The 18,539-nt window shown below is 43.9% G+C and overlaps 1 protein-coding gene across 1 annotated transcript; it reads right to left on the minus strand.

The window, feature by feature from the left end:
• Positions 1-7,174: 7,174 nt before the first annotated feature.
• On the minus strand, positions 7,175-17,395 carry LOC144158660 (uncharacterized). The gene is made up of 5 exons (XM_077689694.1): positions 17,248-17,395; positions 14,558-14,693; positions 12,758-12,891; positions 10,287-10,395; positions 7,175-7,820 (listed from the first exon to the last, which is right to left on the minus strand). Exons 1-5 carry the CDS (start codon positions 17,306-17,308, stop codon positions 7,310-7,312), a joined length of 951 nt encoding a protein of 316 aa, XP_077545820.1. The 5' UTR covers positions 17,309-17,395; the 3' UTR covers positions 7,175-7,309.
• Between the last annotated feature and the right edge of the window lie 1,144 nt (positions 17,396-18,539).

The raw sequence follows: 18,539 nt of genomic DNA on the forward strand, positions 1-18,539 counted from the left end.
ACCTCGGTAAGTTGTGTAATCGTCGAAACATTTAGGCGGAAGCCATGTTGATGTTGGAAAAAGGCACCAGCGTTTTCGAGGTACGTAGCAATGGATTTTTGATATTATATGTTCAAAAAGCTTACAACATACACAGGTTAGTGAAATGGGCCTATAGTTTTCAATTTTGTGGCGGTCACCTGACTTATGCACCGGGACAACTTTCGCGACCAGCCAATCTTTCGGCACCGAAGATTGGGAAAGCGATGCGGAAAAAATTATTTCGAGATACCGAGCAACCCACTCTGCATATCTCTGCAAAAATGCACTTGGTATGCCATCCGGCCCGACAGACTTTTTTATTATTGATGTTTAGTAGAAGCGATACGATACCTTCGTAGCTTATCTCTACCTCAGGCATGTCTGACATACATGAAAAGCTTAATGTTGATGCGCAGCCATTGAGCGTCGATTCTTGTGACAACACAGATTGGAAGTATTTGTTGTAACAAGACGTCATTGTCGCATAGTCAGATATTAACTCGTTGTTAACAACAATATTTTTCTGTGCTTTGTCAGACTGTGATAGATGACGCCAAAACTGTTGAGGACAAGATTTCATAAAATTTGCTAGCGTGTCTTCATAATATTTTTGTTTAGCTTCTTTAAGCTGGGTTTTTAGTAACGAAAAAAGCTCAGTTATATTTTGACGATTCCTTAGTGGTTTCCTTCTTAAACGCCTTATTTTACGCTTAAGGTGTATCAGCTGACGAGTAATCCATGGGTTTTGTTTGTTTCTTACTTTCCTTCGTACAGGCCCAACGCCCTGACGCAGTGCAACGCTATATTTTTGAACCTTGACCATAAAGTGTCGACGTCATACTCCGAGCAAAAACTATCCAAGTGAAAGGCTAGGTAATCAATAATACTCGTGTCATCTGCATTTTGAAAGTACGGAACATACGCGATACTTTTTTTAACTTTTGGTTGTTGTACATCAGTCTTTAGTAGAACAGAGACAAGTTTATGGTCAGACACTCCATTTTCTAATACAACATCATAATCCGCGAATCGGCCATCAAGAAATACTAAATCTAGTACAGATTGCGCAACTTCTGTTACACGTGTGTTGTCTTTTACGACTTGCGTTTGGTCATGGCAGAAAGCCAAATCGAGAAGAAGTTCGCTATCTGCCCGTTGATAAGAACCAATGCTGAGTATGTCCCAGTTTATTTGTGGTAAGTCAAAATCTCCAGCCAGTATCAGTCGCTGGCTGCGCGTTTTAGCGCTATCCAAATACTGCTGAAGTTCAACGAGGTACTCGACTAGAGAGTTAGGCGGTCTGTATATTGCACCTAGTAAAATAAGCATGTTTCCAAAGTTAATTTGACACCAAGCGCTTTCGTGGTTTGGGATGCCGGGTAGCTGGATGAATTCGGTACTTTCTTTAAGTATTATCGCCACTCCACCTCCTCTAGATCCACGATCAGTACGTATTACATTATAACCCGGTGGTACCAACTCGCTGTTGAGAATTTCCGGCCGTAACCACATTTCAGTAACCACAACTATGTGCGGATCATGACTGAGTAGTACATGCTCAATTTCTGTACTTTTGTTTACCACACTTCTAGCATTAAAATTGACAAGCCTCAGATCCGTCGATTGGGGGAGATGATCGGGTCAATCTTCGTCTGATACGGGAACATCTTTCTTGACACGGCGAATTTTCACTCGAGTGTCCTTAGTAAAGTCTCAGCAGTACAGATCATTTTCGATGAGTAGCTTATCACGCTCTAGGCGCACTTCCTTTCCCTCCTCTTTTTCTTCCAATGCCGATTTCCAGAGAAGCTTGCGCTTGCGCAAAGTCTCCTTAGAATAGTCATCAGCAACAGACAAACCCGTACCTTTTAATTTTTTACAGTTGGAAAATATTTTATGCTTTTCGTAAAGCTTTAGAATAACTGGTCGTGGTCGTACGTCCTCGCCAGGAACTGATTTCCTGATTGTTTTCCCAATCCGGTGGATTCGTTCAAGTGATGTTATAGTGACACCAAGTTTTCGCTCAAAAATTTCTGTTATAACCTTCCGGTTGAGGTCACCTGAGGTTTCTTTTTCGCTCTCTGGAATACCGAAGACTATCAGGTTATTCCGCCTACATCTATCTTCTAAATTAATCAGTCTTTCTTCTTGTTTTTCGAAAGCTTTGTTCATATCGCTAACTGTCTTTTGCAGCTTAGTTATACTATTTGCTTGGTTTCTGCAAAGATCCATGACTTCTTCTAACTTCTGAAGTCTGTCATTTAGTTTCCCAAGGTCTGATTGTATGATTTTCTGCCCTTCACAAAGTTCTTTCAGCAACACCTTTGTATCAGGCCCAGGGTTTACCTTGACATCCCCTGCCAGCAGCAAACACAAAGATGCAAACATGGAAAATAGCACTCGTGGGCACGGCAGCACTACAATAAAGCGATCATCGTTCTTATAGCCGTAAGAACAACAATAACCAACCTGTTCAAAGACGAAGAGCAGTTTGTCAGCACGCATTGCTTGCCGAGTGCTGTCGCGCCCACTGAAGATTCCTGGTGAAGGAGGGGTGTTTATATACTCCGTCGATGTCTTGGTCCCGCCATGGTTACCGGTGTCGAGAGGGTCTCCGATGCAGGGGAACGTGGCAACGTAAGCTGCGTCAGCAGCCGGCTCAGCCAGGCACCTTTCTTCCACGCTTGTTTGGTAGCATGCGCACGCAAGTAGGACCTATTCAAAGACGAAGAGCAGTTTGTCAGCACGCATTGCTTGCCGAGTGCTGTCGTGCCCACTGAAGATTCCTGGTGAAGGAGGGGTGTTGATATACTCCGTCGATGTCTTGGTCCCGCCATGGTTACCGGTGTCGAGAGGGTCTCCGATGCAGGAGAACGTGGCAACGTAAGCTGCGTCAGCAGCCGGCGCAGTCAGGCACCTTTCTTCCACGCTTGTTTGGTAGCATGCGCACGCAAGTAGGACCTGTTCAAAGACGAAGAGCAGTTTGTCAGCACGCATTGCTTGCCGAGTGCTGTCGCGCCCACTGTTCACCTTTAACTTGTTCACTTTGAACAGTAAGTTAGCATATAGGTATGTGTTTCGGTTATGCCAAGGTATTTGTAAAATTTTACGTTTGATCATATTCATTACCTTGCCATTCGTTAATACCGTGTATAAGTTTCCTACTGCGATTGGCGCGTGGATAGCAAACACCCCTTGGGTTTTTTAGCCATCGTACTGATAATCTTTCGTAATGGTCACAATGACAGCTCTGCTGAAATGGAGGATGTTGTGGGATGCATCTTGAAGGGTATTCTTTAGTTGTGGTGAGTATTTTTTCATCTCCACAATATGAACGCGTCGATCTGTTTTTGGTGAAATGATTCTTGCTGTTCTCGCGAAAATCGAAAGCCCTCGACGTCTCCATCCACCTAAATATTCGTTTATGAGTACTTCTAGGGGATTGCCTTCCCGCCAAAGCTCAAGAACCACACGTGGCTTGTTTTAAAAAATGATTTGGAATTCTGTTAGCATACGTTGGCCTGGTTGAATTCAATTTTTAAGTACGTATACAGAACTTGGTAAACTTATATGCAATGAGACGCACTACCTGGCTTACGATCGGCAAACAAAGCAGAGGCTGCGTGCAACCGTAGTTTCTTTTTTTGCAACTTTCTTTCTTGCTAACAGAGAGGAAGCCGAGAACTGTTCGCATCTACTACTGCTGGGCAGAATAGGCTATATGTAAGGTGTGTTCAATGTTAGGGCGAAACGTTTATCAAGGAGATGACTTCACGGCATGTTTTTCATGCGGTTTCCTCGAGGGCAACCTTTCCTCTAATACAATCAAAACTGATTCTTTCGGATGCACGTTTTTGTAGTTTTGTTAGATGTAGTGAGGTGAGGGATGTAATTATGAAAAGGAGAAAAATTCTGTACACGTAATCAAGCAGTTGTATGTGTGAGATTCATGCCGGCTCTCAAGACGAGACGCATTGAAGAAAAAAGCGGAGGACAAGACCAACACATATCAAGTGAAGTATTCTTTTCGTCTTATCCTGATATAAGAAAAAACGTAGCGGTGAGTCTGGCCAAGGCAATCTGTTGTAAAAGAAGAAGAAAGCCACGCGAGTAAAAAATGGCGGCATAATTGCTCACTTCACTGCAAATGTCGTCGAATGAAGACAGTCGCATTGCCGCCCCTGCCATCTAACTTCTCCATTCAACGTACCCAGCTCTCACGCTCATTACCTCCCCGATCATGATGAATCGCATAGACGTTTGTGCAATGCAATTCAATTTTGTCGCTATCGCTCAGCTAGCGCGCCACCTGTTGAAAGAGCGGCAATATTTTTTTTAACTTCTTTCCTGTTCTGCCTAGGAGAGCACGAGCGGAAGGTCTGTTCTTTTTGTGTTCGCTGTTATCATACAGGAGCTAATGCTTTATGCGCTGTTCGTAACACACTGTTTTTTAAAGACGATAGTCTTTCTTCGGCTCCTTAAACCCAGAAATTTTGGTCTGTCTGTATGTCTGTATGTCTGTATGTCTGTCCGTCTGTCTGTCTGTGACTCGATTCAGCCACCCGGCCAAAGCAAAACAATGCCTGCCCATTAGTGTTATATAGTCACAGCTAAATCTACCCGTCTATGTCCGGTGTAAGGTTCATACTTGTCAACATTGTTGAAGAAGAACAAGACATTACGCAAATATGAGACAGCAAATCAATACAGAAGTGATATTTGCAGTGTTCCTTTATAAAAAAATCAAACATGCTTGCTTTTGCGAAATTAAATACTTCATCAACTGCAGAAAAAGAATTCACTTAGCCGTCGCCTAATGTCGCCCGCGCCACTATAGCTTCTTGCGCCATTTTAAGAAATCAACCGGCAACAGTTACGCAAGGTTCCACTAGATAGGTTCCACGTTCTGCTCGCAACGCACGTGGAGTAGGGAAACGCGGTTCTATAAACGTTGAAGTAGGGCGCCTCGATTAACGCGCGTCTCCGCCGTACAGCAGCGTTCGCATCGAGACACCCGGTTTGGAGCAGTGGAACGCGGGAAATTTAAAATGATTTAAGCAAACCTTTGGCGTCTTTACCTTGGGAGGAGCGCGACTCAAGAGGAAGAACATGAGAGGTGAGCGGCAAAGCGAAGGGAGGCATTTACTTCGAAATAGCCGATAAAGACTATCGTCTTTTGACGACATTTGCAACGAAAGGAGCAGATACGCGGCCAATTTTTTCACTTGCTATCGTAAAAACCGCTACAACCTGTTTTAACTCTAAAATACATGCACAACCTGTGATGCACTTTATTTTGCCTCCTTTGTGCACCAGGTGTTGCTCGCCCTACATAGAGACAACTGCGATTTTGTTAGTACTATTAGTAGTTTGGAACAGTTCTGCCTATACTTACTACAGTGTGATGAATTCTGTCAATTTTGGGGGTAATGCTGTGCCGAAATACAGACACAGACAGACCGACAGACAGACAGACAGACAGACAGACAGACAGACAGACAGACAGACAGACAGACAGACAGACAGACACACGGACAGACAGACAGAGATTTTCGCGTTGATGTAGCCCAAGAGAGACCATCTTCTTTCAAAGAAAAACTTCAGCGTAACCATATCCAGAGCAGCACCGGTGAGGTGGCTGTTAGGGGCAGGTTGTTGACGATGGTCCGCGATATCCGCGTTAAATTGCTGCTACGACGTCAATCTGTCCGCACTGCAGATTGCCAGTTATCCACCCTAAGAATCTTAACATAACAAAAACACGTAAGGTCAGGCCATCACATGGCTCTAGCTTCTTGAGTTCCAATTTCGCATGCAAGAAGAAACAAGCCTACGTGGTAAAGTTTCTCTGTGTAAGCGACGCAAGAAACTCGAGATTGTAAAGGGTGCCGATAAATATTTTACTCAGGAGAAACGGCGGCACGAGAGCTTTCATATTTCATGAGCTCTATGCGTATAAGCAGACAGAAATAAAAATATTGTTTGTTTCAGTTCTGTTCGAAGGGCAACTGTGTTGCCATCGAATGCATTTTCTTGTCGCAAATAGTTGTTTTTTTATTACGCGATCGCCTCATGAACCTCCAGCAAATATTTGTTGCACTGCTTCTTCTTTTCTCCAAGAACTTCTCATTAGCTCATTTTAAATGTTCGATGGCAACCTTTCGGGTTTTCTGCAATAAACTGGCCCCCTGTAAGTTATACTGAGGTTCAAAATGCTTTTTAATTATTGGAAACATCAGCAGGCATGAATCATACAGCTTGAGTCTTCCTTCTTCGTCTGCACGCGTATCGATTAAAAATACTTCAAGGAATACCAAACCTCCTCCATTCTGAATTCTTGATTATACAGCCCAGCAGTGCATTAATCTGTCGCCGAATAGGATGGGCACAACTGCTGTTGCAAGATATCCGTCTTTGATCTGGAGATACAGTGTAATCTTGATATAACGAATCAGGCGAGACCGCCCAAAATCATTCGTTCTTTTCAAATACCGTCTGTGATGAAAAGCTTTCGGTTATAAGCCAGTGCTCATACCTGCGAGTGAACATGACGTACCTTGACAGCATACGCGTGTTCTGACTAGAAAACTCTCAAATCAAAACGTTCCACTCTCTTCAAAGCAGCTTTATTTGAAGAAATCAGTTATTTGCTTCTGGCGAGTTCAGCAATTCACACGAGCTTCGCAGCAAGGTCACTCACAACAAAGAAATACCTGCCCGCATACGTGAATAGCATGAAAAAGCAATCGAACCAACAAATGGCCACCGACTGACACCGAAAGCGACGAGAGAGAAAAGTGTCAAAGGCGGCCAGGCTGGCGAGTCTTCTGAACATAAAGTGCAGCTTTGTGGGGGCTCTAGCAATTGGCACTGAACATGGCAATGATGGCCGCTACTCCACCTGAGAAAACACCCACAGATACGGCGGTTTCTGCTTCACGCGAGAGTTGCGACACTGTTACCCGAATCCACAATGCTGATATTGCTCGATAGTAAAGAGGAAATAAACTACGGTTGTTATTGTCTAGTATGCGCTGTACTGAAATTCGTAGTTCGGAAGTATTTCACATTGATAATATAGGAAATCTGGCGAGTATTTTGAAAATGTTCTTAAATGTGAGAAATACGTAATGTGTAGTTCGTAGTGACGAGATTGAACAGTTGTAACTCAGACTCTGATTCCGCCCTGCCTTAGGGTTGGTTTATTCAAAACATTTTTAAATACATTGTTTACATGCACGTTTGTGTACTTCCGACATGTGAAGGGCAGATATTGAAACAATAAACGTTAATTTAGCGAGAGAGCTAGAACAGTGCAGGCGCAAACGAGAAAAGATGTCAGCATGCTTGCGGAGTATTTATGCGGGGACCCACAATCTGGAACTGCAACAGATTCATTTGGCCCGAATTGTTTGTCAATAGTTCGTGGCGTGCTCCCTCCAGATGTTGCTAAAGAATTTTCCGTTGTTGCATCCTCGTCAGGGCGCCGCGATGTCGCCGCGTCTTCAAGGCCATCTCCTGTCGTTCGCCCGGCTACCTCAAGTGTGCCGGCACTCGGTGATATCTCGGTCGTGTACGCCGCTTGCTCGTGTAGCGAGAAGTCTTTTTCAGAGGCAACACGTTCTGTAGATTTCTCTATGGCTTCTATTTCTTCTGTGGCAGGAGGTGTGCTGTGTGCCGCGCATAGGGTCTGCACCGCTCCAGCGGTTATGTTCCTCAGGGCTTGTTTACCCGCGTTGTGAGTGTCCGGGCACCCTCTGGTTACTTCTTCCAGGCACTGGCTGTACTTGTGCGCAGTTCTGAGAAAACAGAGCAGTAAAACTGAGTCCTGCATCCTGTTCACTCTAAGTAATGTTTTTAATGCACGCTGTATGGACACAGCACGCACTAATGTCGTCATATTTATGGCACATTTCTTGCGAGTTAAGAGAATTTAAATTTGAAAAATAAAATATTTCGTTACAAAATGAAGTACAGAAGTTGAATACCGCCGGAGGTCAACGCGATGCAAAGAAGTGAGATCTAGGTGACACAGGCCGAAAGGTGGACGACTTGAGTTTGTGGTTTTAGAGACACTGTACCTCACGCTGCGCGCTATAAGCATGCGAAGAGGACACACTTTTGTGTTTTAAAACTTTGGTTTTAAATAGCCTAAAAAATTAAGTAAGACCCATTTCATTGTCAAGTCGATTATTTTCCGTAGTTTCAACGTATTTGCATGGCTGTAACAAAAAAAGACTGTCTGACCACACGCCTGTTGTCACATGCTATAAAGAATGCTTCTTTGTAGATGGAAAATTATAAGCAGCATCGTTGCATTTGATGCAATTCACCCGCTTGAAGATGAAATGATCACTCATCGGGCACAGGTCTGCCATTGACACAAATTTCACCGAAACTAAATTTAACAAACATTCACGGGTGTAATCGTTCTCTTTTTCCTATATTTGGGGCTTGAAGGTTAAAGCGACGTATCTCGCCAGAAGTACAGATCTTCAAATGGACGGGTTTATTGCACGCTGCTCTTTAATGCTTTACACACCTATGCACCTAAAACCATGCTGGGCCACCTAAACTTTAGAATTTAATCTTTAATGAATAAATGAACAGATGGTCTCTGCAGCCTTTTATCGTTCAAAAATACTTCGTGTATAAAAAAATGACATTTTTTATCTTTAAGCGCACGTTACGTACCTCGGCGTAGTCTGACTTTATAGTCTTTCGCTTAGCAATGCCTCGTGCGCATGTCTATATCCGGTGACAACTTTCGGGGGGCAATGCAGTCAGGGCTAGACATCCAAATTACGCCGTTTCACAGCGCTGCTGGGAGTAGTTCAACGAACAAATTCGCTGAGTGTAACCTAAGCTATTGAAATAAATATATTTCTTATTTTTCAGGCTTCGCTTGATAATGCTACAAAATTATTCTCCAGAACATAGGAAACAGAGGAGATTCATTTTAGATTTACGGGTGTATTTGGCTGTGGAATCCGCCCCTGGCACCACATGCATTCTCTTCCGAAAAAAATAAAACATGCTGTCCTCGTCCACGCTAGCTTGCTTTCTCTGCGTTAGCCTTCGCCACTTCGTTCGCCGCATAGGATATTCCAGAAGTTTGAGCGCCAAAAGCTGTCAAAAACAAACGACGCATGCCACCTGCAATGTGTGCGCCCAAGTGACACTGACGCAAACTGGACTCTCCGTCGTTTCCGCATGTCGTTCGGTTAGCCCGCTTGCCACAGTAAGCGAGCGTACTGTCGCATGGCTGAAGGCCGAGGTTCTGTGTGGTACCTTGAAGTTTCCAAGGCGCAAGACGCTGCGCTCGGCGACTGGAAGATAGCCTAAATTTACCTAAAAGACAAGAGAGCTGCGGTGCGTTAGTTTCACCGTTGCTGCTCTTCGACGGAAAGTACAACAGTACTCCATTCGCAACGAGGCGCTATCGTCCACGGTATGAGTTCTTATGTCAAAGAGTGAGCGCTGGCTTGAATTTCGAACCAAATTACGCGTGGGGAAGGAGACGCCAATATGCCGGCATGCTCGATGCTCGTGGTTCAGCGCACTCAACCACGCTGCTTATGCGAAGAAATGTACTGTAGCAAATGCGTAGCTGTCACTAGAAACTGGAACCGAAACCGGCGTTTCGGAAACTGCTGTGGCGCAATAGCACAAAGCAGCAGTTAGCTCCTCATCGCCACCGCCACCCCCCCCCCCCCCCCCCGTAGCTTTATCTTCACTGACATAGAAACTTGTCCCCGAGTATAGTTCCGTCGCGTGAAGTTCGATTAATTAAATCCAGTAATCTTTTTGGGGGGTGAGACGCCAGGCCGCATCCAAAACATTTGTGCTGTTGGTCAGTTGTAAACATATATTAACAACATTGGGTTCACGTTTTTTTTTTCTTCTGCAACCAAACTTGTTGAACTAAAACCACTTGATGGTATCCGCATCACATTTTCTTAACGATAGACCAAGAGCAGGCTCATCCTGCGTGTAACATGAAAAACCATGACAAACATGTGCTGTGGCTTGAAGCCAGGAGTTATATGCCTCAGAAACGCAACCAACATACAACACCTCTCAAAATTAAATTGTGGCTTCAGCAGCAGCTTCCTTGTGAATTTGCACTCCTTTTTTTCTGCACAAAAACTAGGCTAATGACTAAAATAAAGTAGAAAACACATCCTAACCTATTATTTTACTCTCCTTCACCCGAATTCTCTGTTCCACTAACTTCACTTTCTTGGCTGACAAACCGAACTTACTCGCAATGCGGGCGTTTGTATTGGTTGACTCCCGAGAAAACGCTGTCAAAACCGATGTCGCACTTCTTCCGCTGTGGCCGGTCCAGGCAATCCCAAAGTATACGAAGACCTGTGGTGAGCATAGGTGTCAAGGTGGAGATAGAACGTAGAGTGCGCTGAGGTGTGCCCGTCTCGTATATAAGCACACGTGGTGTGGGCAGCAGGAGCCGTAGGGGAAGAAGTCTAAGCGTCGTACAAACATATCGAGTCTTACCTCATTCAATCTTCTGTCAACCAGCGCTTTTAGTCGGCCTAAAATGGACAGTATCGGTGCTTTCTTTTCTTTAAAGACCTTTTAGATACCTTTTCAGCTGCAAGTTTCTTGGTCCTGCGTCTGAAAATTACGTGCAGTACCCCTGCCAAAGGTGCCTAATGAAGTGAGCTCCCACGAAGCGCACTCAGGTTAAATGTAATTCTGGGTCAACTAAACAGCAAACGCGATTGACACTTACCACGGAACGCACTTTAAGGTGAGTGTGTTCGGGAAATACCTTTAACGGGCCGGCTCTCCGAGTGAGTTGTCTCGGCCATAGGGGTTGAAATTCGCGAAAAATGACATAAATATGTGGGTTTAGATGTATAAAATTCTGTTAAGGTAATTATGGATATATTTTTGGTTTATTTTTACTAAAAGAGAAGCAGTGACCAAAAAGAAGAAAATAATTCTTCGCCCAACAACGTGTCAGTGCCGCATCGTGGTGTGGCTCCATGGCCGCCGTTGTCTGCGCCGTTCGTGTAGGTTGTTTGTTGTGGATTTGTGGTCGCCTCTCCTTTTCAGAATTTGTGGTTATTATCCACGTCCTCTGATAGTTATCCCCAGAGAGTAATGCCCGACCATTCGCTGTGCAGCGTACAACAATGTTAATATGATTGCCGTTGTTCTACGGCAGTCCCAATAGCGTTTTTTTTTTTACCTCTGAGAGACGCCGATAACACAGCCAAGTATTGACATTGTTTCGCACGTGACAACGCGGTGGGATTTAAAGTAGTTTTGGAAAATAGTCATGCAAGCTATCATTACAACAGCATGACCAAAAGCACTTTATTTCGTCGTTTTTCAGCGCGTAGCCAAAGCGTCATTCGGGGAGCCGGACTGCAGTCGGCCTAAGTGGACGTAAACAGGCACGTTTGGGAGGGAAAAGAGTCGAATGTTAACTTATTTGTGTAAAGGTGATTCTCGATAAACTAGGATTTGTTAAGCGCTACTGACGTGTAAAAAGAACAAACGCTTTCAATTGCTTGGTTTTGTATACAGGCAATGTAAAAAAATGTCAATCGAAACTCAACTTTTCTGGGCACTGCCTCAAAGGAACCAGACAGGAAGCAGACTCGGAACGGCATCTACTTGGCCAGTCGTAGCGCCAACGCGGAACCCTTTACAGCCAGATTTTGGTCTTTTGCTGGTTCCGGTTTTTCGCATATCGAAAAACTTCATCGTATCGGCTGCTTCCACTTGTGGCATGTTTGCAGATGCGCTCAGTTGCGATAAAGCTTCGAAGACTGATGGAGCCCAGCGACCACCGGCTCTGATCCTCGGACACCTCGGCAGGCGGAATCGACAGTATCAATGTCAGATACTTCTTCCAATGATACGAACGGTCCGAACTAGCTTAGGTAGCCTGAAAGGCTTAGGTTGCGCCATAAAATGAATAAAACGGCTGCACGAGATAAAACAAGAAATATAAATTCGCTTTGCACTAGACAATGCACCGCGTAGCTGTTGTATATTGTTTATATTGCAGCAGCACTTAAAAAAAAGGCTCCTCACTTCGGCGCAGTCACGTTAGCGCCAATAGCGTAACGTACGTGTGTGACCTAGACCTCACATCAAGCACTCCCTAATACTCCCTGTGTAAGAAAAATGCCTGCAAATGCGAATATAACCACGGTAGCGTGAGCTTTCGTTGAACACAAGCCCAGCGTACTTTATTCGAAGTTAAATCGGCTGTACTTTTATGGGTTTTGTTTAATGATGAACGACGAGTTTCCACGACGTTTCCTTGAGTTCATCTAAGGCCAAACGTCCACTCCAATTTAAAGAAGTAAGGACAAGAGTAACATAGCACTTTTACGGTTAGTTAAAGTCAAGTAGTCTTGCATGTCACGCCTGCAGGAGGTTGAAGGAAAAAAGATCCTCAGCTTCCTAGTGAAAGCTGAACATAATGGCGACAAATTACCGCGAGTTAATTGTGCTTCGTTCCTTCCACGCACATCCGAGTGTGAACACCCGGGAAACCACAATAAAATATCCGCGGAAGGATACGCACAGCGAGAACACCTCTACTAAAACTTTTTCGTCCTTTGTGAAATTATAAAAGTGAAGAATGTCATGAAGAAGCTGCAATGGTTTCATCTGTCTTGAAGGATTAACAGCCTAAAGCAGCCACTCACAATATGGCGCCAGTGCGCTGTAGTGTCTAACGTATTCTTACCATTGAATGACTCCTCAGCGCAGATCACCTGCCGGTACGCTCGGTAGACGTCTTCAAGGTACGTGAAATTTTTCCTTTGTTCTTCATCACAGTCATTTACTATGGACATGCAGCGTGACTTCGCAGGAAAGCGCCTGTGTGAAGGCATAATTATAAGACAAGAGCGCTGAAAAATGTATCGTATGCGACACATACGGGGATATGCTTGAGCATGTATTCATTCTACCAAGCGCAAAAATACCGGTAATGGTGGCAACCGTGTGAAAAGTGTTCTTTATATGTAACTTTTTTCTTTCAAAGCAGTTACTGAGGTTACTTTGCCAAAACGTACGCGTCTTCAGAACCCCTTGGCATCAGGCGGTGGGTAAAGTTCCATTGGCTGTTACGCATCATGTGGATCCATTGGATGGATTTCGTGGGCGATGCACTAGAAGGTGCAAGCTAACCTAAGGCTCATAGCATTGCTTGTGTCTACATCATCGGGCGAAAACAGCAACGCGAGGTTTGGAGCCAGAGATCAGTACAATGAAGTACGGTACTGTCGCTACTGAGCGCAACGTGTGAAGCGACCACCTGCAGCGAAACACCTTTCACACACCAAGCCTCTGAAAATGCAAAAGGTAGAGCCACTCAAGAGCGGGAACAGTGAGCTTTATCGGCGGGGACATCGGGGAAATATGCCCCCTTGCACAAGCGAACACCAAAATGGTGCAGGGAGCAAAGCGCTAGGGTTACGCGGAGCTACTGTAACGAGAAGCCGCTGAGAGGCGGCAGCGCAGGCAGTGCCAAGCAGCATGGAACTCAGCAGCATTTCGACGAAACACTCTACTCAGTGGCATGACTAAGATACGCACTCAGCAACCAGCAACTTTTTTGCGTTTACACGTCATACAAATTCCCCACTTTTTTACGCTAGGGATGAATTCCTGTACAGCATGAAATATCCACCTTTGTTTTAGACGGTTCAATGAAGTCCCTGATTTAGGCGATTTCTTCAATTGCACGAATGCCTTATAAATAAAAATTTTAGCTAATCTATACTGGAAAGAAAGCCAATGCTCAGAACGCCAGCATACGAATTAACGTAGAGCAAAAGGTAAGCTTGTATTGTCCGCGAAAATACTACTGCTGTTGCTCATTTGGTTTGCCACAGTGAAAGCATATTCTTGAGTATAATGTAAAACGTTGCGTTGTTTGTTTCTGATTTGCTGTATTCGAAAAATATTTCACCAAACTCATTTTTTAAGTGACGAGGGTCAGAACGTCAAGTTTCAAAACAAGTAGACTATACTACCACTCCCAAGTATTAAGACCAAAATGCTAGATGTGCAGTTGAATACTCCCAAGAACAGCATTCTGATTAGGTATGTAGTTTCTTGTATATCACGTCCGACCACACGAAACTGCTTGCAGTACGTTCCTCAAAGAAAATGTCCAGCATTTTTAGGTGTGGGATATCCGCGTTAGAGGTTTGTAGGTTTTGGGATACGTCATGGCCGAACAGATCTCATGGAAAGTACTGTGTAGCCATCATTACTATTTCTATATCAATTGAAATTAATTCCTTTGACGGTTACAGATTCTGTGTCAGCTGTTCAATTTCACTTAGAAATGCAGTTTGATCCGTAGCTTCATATAGAAGAATAAAATTGTGTTATTTAAACGCAGTATAGACAAACATGCAGTGTGTACTAAGCCACGTATTCGAACTCTTCAAGAGCGCATCCTCCCGACAAATTTAGGAACACTGCAAAACAAAACTCTTTAGGTGACGCTTGAAAGGGTCCTACAAAAACTTACACTGAACAAATACTTTCCATTGAGGCATCCAACTCTATCTCTCCAAATGGTGGCTTCACCAAGTCCGATAGCAGGCTGGTTGTTATTGATTCATAACACATTTCAATAGACTTGTGGCGACATATGTGTTCAGAAGCTGAATAGAAGGAAATAAAAGATCAAAGCAGAATAAACACTCCAAAGTTGTGTAAGCCCACAGCTCTTAAAAAATCATCCTTTCTGGCTCCAATTATCTACAGAGGAAAAGACCCCTAGTTGACCAGTGACAGCCTTCGACGCCACGGTAGACTAAAACATAGGCAATAACCGTTTTTTTGCAAATGAGGTGGTAGTACCAACAAACACGACATTTGCAAGAAGTTCCACTACGAAGGCGCGTTTTGTTATCATTGTTATTTGTTTTGGGGGGGTCAGGAGTCAGCAACTAATACGTCTGCTGAAACAGTGTTCAACCTGTAACTTCGCCAGAGACCGCAACTCCGTTGCCTAATTCCATTCTTCAAGAACAAACACATTTTTTTTCTTTTTCTAGCAGCATTTCTGTATTACAACCAATGTGCATAAGAAACGGGGTTTAATAATACTGGATGGCAATAAAAACTTTACGTGAGGCGTGTAGTACAGCTTCATGTGCTTTACTCCTCAAATACTGGCTTACTGAAATATTTATTTCACACTGAAGGTAATAGCAAGTCAATAGTTAATAAATCAGTTCTTGCTGATTAAGACCCCAAGCTTCATAAAACTGCAGAAATACCATTCGTTCCTTGTAATTGGCCCTTGAAATATTTATGTTCGACTTAAATCGGTAATACGTACACAATATTTATAAGAGGAGTGTTAGCGGGCGGCATCTCCTACCTCGTGAACTGTTGCTACTTCTCAAATACTGGCTTTTTAAATATTCCCTCACATCGAAAGCGAAAGCGAGGCAAAACTTGGTGAACCTATATTTGCTGATTACTCTTTCGAACTTTGAAAACTGTAGTTACACCGTTGATCGGTTTATCAGAACGCAAGCGCTCTTCGCCGGAACAGGAGCGTCAAACGTGACGGCATATCGATCATCATCATTTCTTGCATACAACTGCGGTAACAATTAGGCGGAGGATGAAAGTGGGCGACACGTTGACATATCAACACTTACTGCGCAGCTTTCTGCATTCAACTAAATATCACCTCGCCAGCTTCCCCAATAGAGTGGGGTCCAGCCGCCCTGGGGTTCCATTTTACCATACAACAGAAGAGTTTGTGGGGAGTCTTTGGAGGCGAAGCGTGGAAAACTGGAACATACGCCACGCTGTGCCACGCCACACCTATTGAAGGAGCGTAGCTAGAAGTCTCCCGAAAGGCATTGTTCCCACGGACTGCTCATGAGCGGTGGGATACCCAGAGTGGAAGGTTTCCTCAATTTCATTGGGGAAGCTGCACGTTAGGCGCGACATTCTTCATTCATTCGATATTCATTGGGAATTTTTTGGGCATTTATTTGCTCTTCATTCAACCTTCGACATTCATTCAACTTCATTAGACATTTTTTAGTGGTGCTCTAAAAATTTATGTTTAAAAAAGTAATGTACAGGTAAGAATTACTGTCTCGTTCGGCGAGGCATAAAATCTCCGCGTACCCCAGAACGTCACAACAGGCGGCTGCAAGCAGAGATGTTGATTTGGCACACAGCAGCGTTCAGTTATCAGAACAAGATTGTCCTCTCTTGCTTAGTATTCGGTTGAATCGAACCAGTTGGAGAATGAATGGGTGTTCTGCAGCGATATAAACAGGCACCTGATGATGGTGATGACTACGATGAAAAATACGTTTGTAGCTTTATTACGTTAACACAAGTGGGATAATAGCATTCCGTAGTTGTGACTCTACCCGCACCTCAGATATTTGATAAACGTTAAAACACAGCATTCCCTTACCTAAAATTTTTTGGGAGCAGCTACCACATTTTTTATAGCATTGGGTTAGGTTGCTAACTTTGTTTTTTTTAATAACGGACACAACTGTTCACGAATAAACACCGGGTTTATAAAATTTATGTGCTTTAAGCTTTAAAATGCGTGCCGAGAAATGAAATTCATTATTGAACGATGTAATACGGAATCAACATAACTAGGTGATATTTTCAACAATTCTACTACTAAAAAATTCAGGTTCTGATACAGATACCACAACCTACTTAAAGTAGCGGTATGTGTCTTGTGTGCCTAACAGAAATAGTGGCCAAATGCTGATGGCGACCAAAGGAAATTGAAGGAATGTATCATCTAGTTTACCACTTTTCGAGAACACCACTGAGGGGGAAGTGGACCAAAACTTAAGGTTGGGTGCCCATTAAAAAAACTAACAGCAGCTGGCAATCACCATTACATATTCAGAACGCCATAGGAGACGGACAGGTTATCAAACGCTTTCGGGGATGACATGCTGCACAGAGAGCTTACACGACTTCAAAGTTCTAGTAACGTCGAATGTGTCTACACAACCACTGAGTAATCGGCTGCTTCTACGTAACGGTTTCGGATTGGCGGCTGATGGTCTTTACGGTGTAAATAATAACAGTACGGAGGATTGTCCCTCGTTGCCAATGGCGCAATTCGGGTTAGAGAAATAGTAATGTTTCATCAACGCGTGTCTGTCCGGCCCTTGAGTATTAGAAAAATGGATGTTTTGAGACACTCACCAACAAGAAGAAAAGCTGTGCAAAACACGCTGAACACCACACAAATATCCGTATCTTTCATGTTACGAAAGAAGAAAATAAGTATAAAGAAAACGGAACGCGATGGGTACAGAATAACCAACCATGAAAAATCTCAAAAACGAAAGCTGAGGTCTATTACAGCCGCAACGGAACAGAAAGGCGATCCCCATACCAGGCCTCTGGCGCCTGATATATCTGCTTATCGGACGCCGTCTTATCGCTGAGACAAAAGAGAGGACAAAAGAACCGTTGATTTCTGCCTACGAGGAACCGGTAAAAGATATGTGATACGGCACAAAAGGCACATGACTGACACTGTTTAGCGCTTGATCTTATTGTCTCGTGTTTTTAGGGGAAGTTCTTCGGCGCCATACTTTTCTCAGCATAAATTTGAGGTGCCTTTCTGGCGAGACATGTATTTAAAAACTGTTTGCTATAATAGGTTCGCTCCAAATAGCAATTTCTCTTACCTTGTACGAATTTATGAGCAATATCTGCGTTAGTTGCGGCCAGAATCTAAACAAATGAGCATTCGCTTGCCGCAAGATATGGCAAACCTCAGCGATGGTTGCATAGAAACAATAGCTGCGCGGACTCACCGCTTGAGCGTTAGTGGGTGATGTTTCGTGCGATTCCCTGCCAGAGACTCCCGTGACTGTCGGCCGGTTGGAAATGGGCCGTTTTTACACCGTGTCGCCTTCCATTCTCTTTATATGGAAGTGGCGACTAGTATAGAAAGAAATGAGCAGTGGATCGTCCTGTAGTGTATCGGTTTGCTTTTCCACTACCGCAGACTTCGTATTTAAAGTTGAGATGTGATGTCTTAGGGATTACGTTTCTCTGGCAATTCAGTATTATAATCCTACTGCAGTACTGCGAAATTGAAAAGCTTTTTGTCAATATTTCTGGCTGTAAACCGCTCGCAATGAGTATCCTGTAGCCACTCTGTACTATGTTACTTGTGGCCGGCAGAAATCGACCATAGCAAACTGCGATGATTTTCCTTCTAATGCACACCCTCTGCTGCCCCCTTAGCGTATTTTCTTTTGGTGCCTTCACTGCTACGTCAGTCTTGCATACACCGAATATGAAAAGACGTGCGGAGCATGGTGATTCTACTGAATTGGCAACCCTAGCAGTGCACTTCGTGTTTTTCTTGCCGTCTGAACACATATCCCCAACGTTACTGTTGACTAATCCGGGATTATTCCCTGTAAACGACAGCAGTAAACCCTGCTACGTATACGGCACACCTTCACATCATGCAATTA

Source organism: Haemaphysalis longicornis, unplaced genomic scaffold (genome assembly GCF_048455015.1).
Source record: "Haemaphysalis longicornis isolate Haplotype H1 unplaced genomic scaffold, Haemaphysalis longicornis Haplotype H1 scaffold_10, whole genome shotgun sequence".
Classification (NCBI taxonomy): domain Eukaryota; kingdom Metazoa; phylum Arthropoda; class Arachnida; order Ixodida; family Ixodidae; genus Haemaphysalis; species Haemaphysalis longicornis.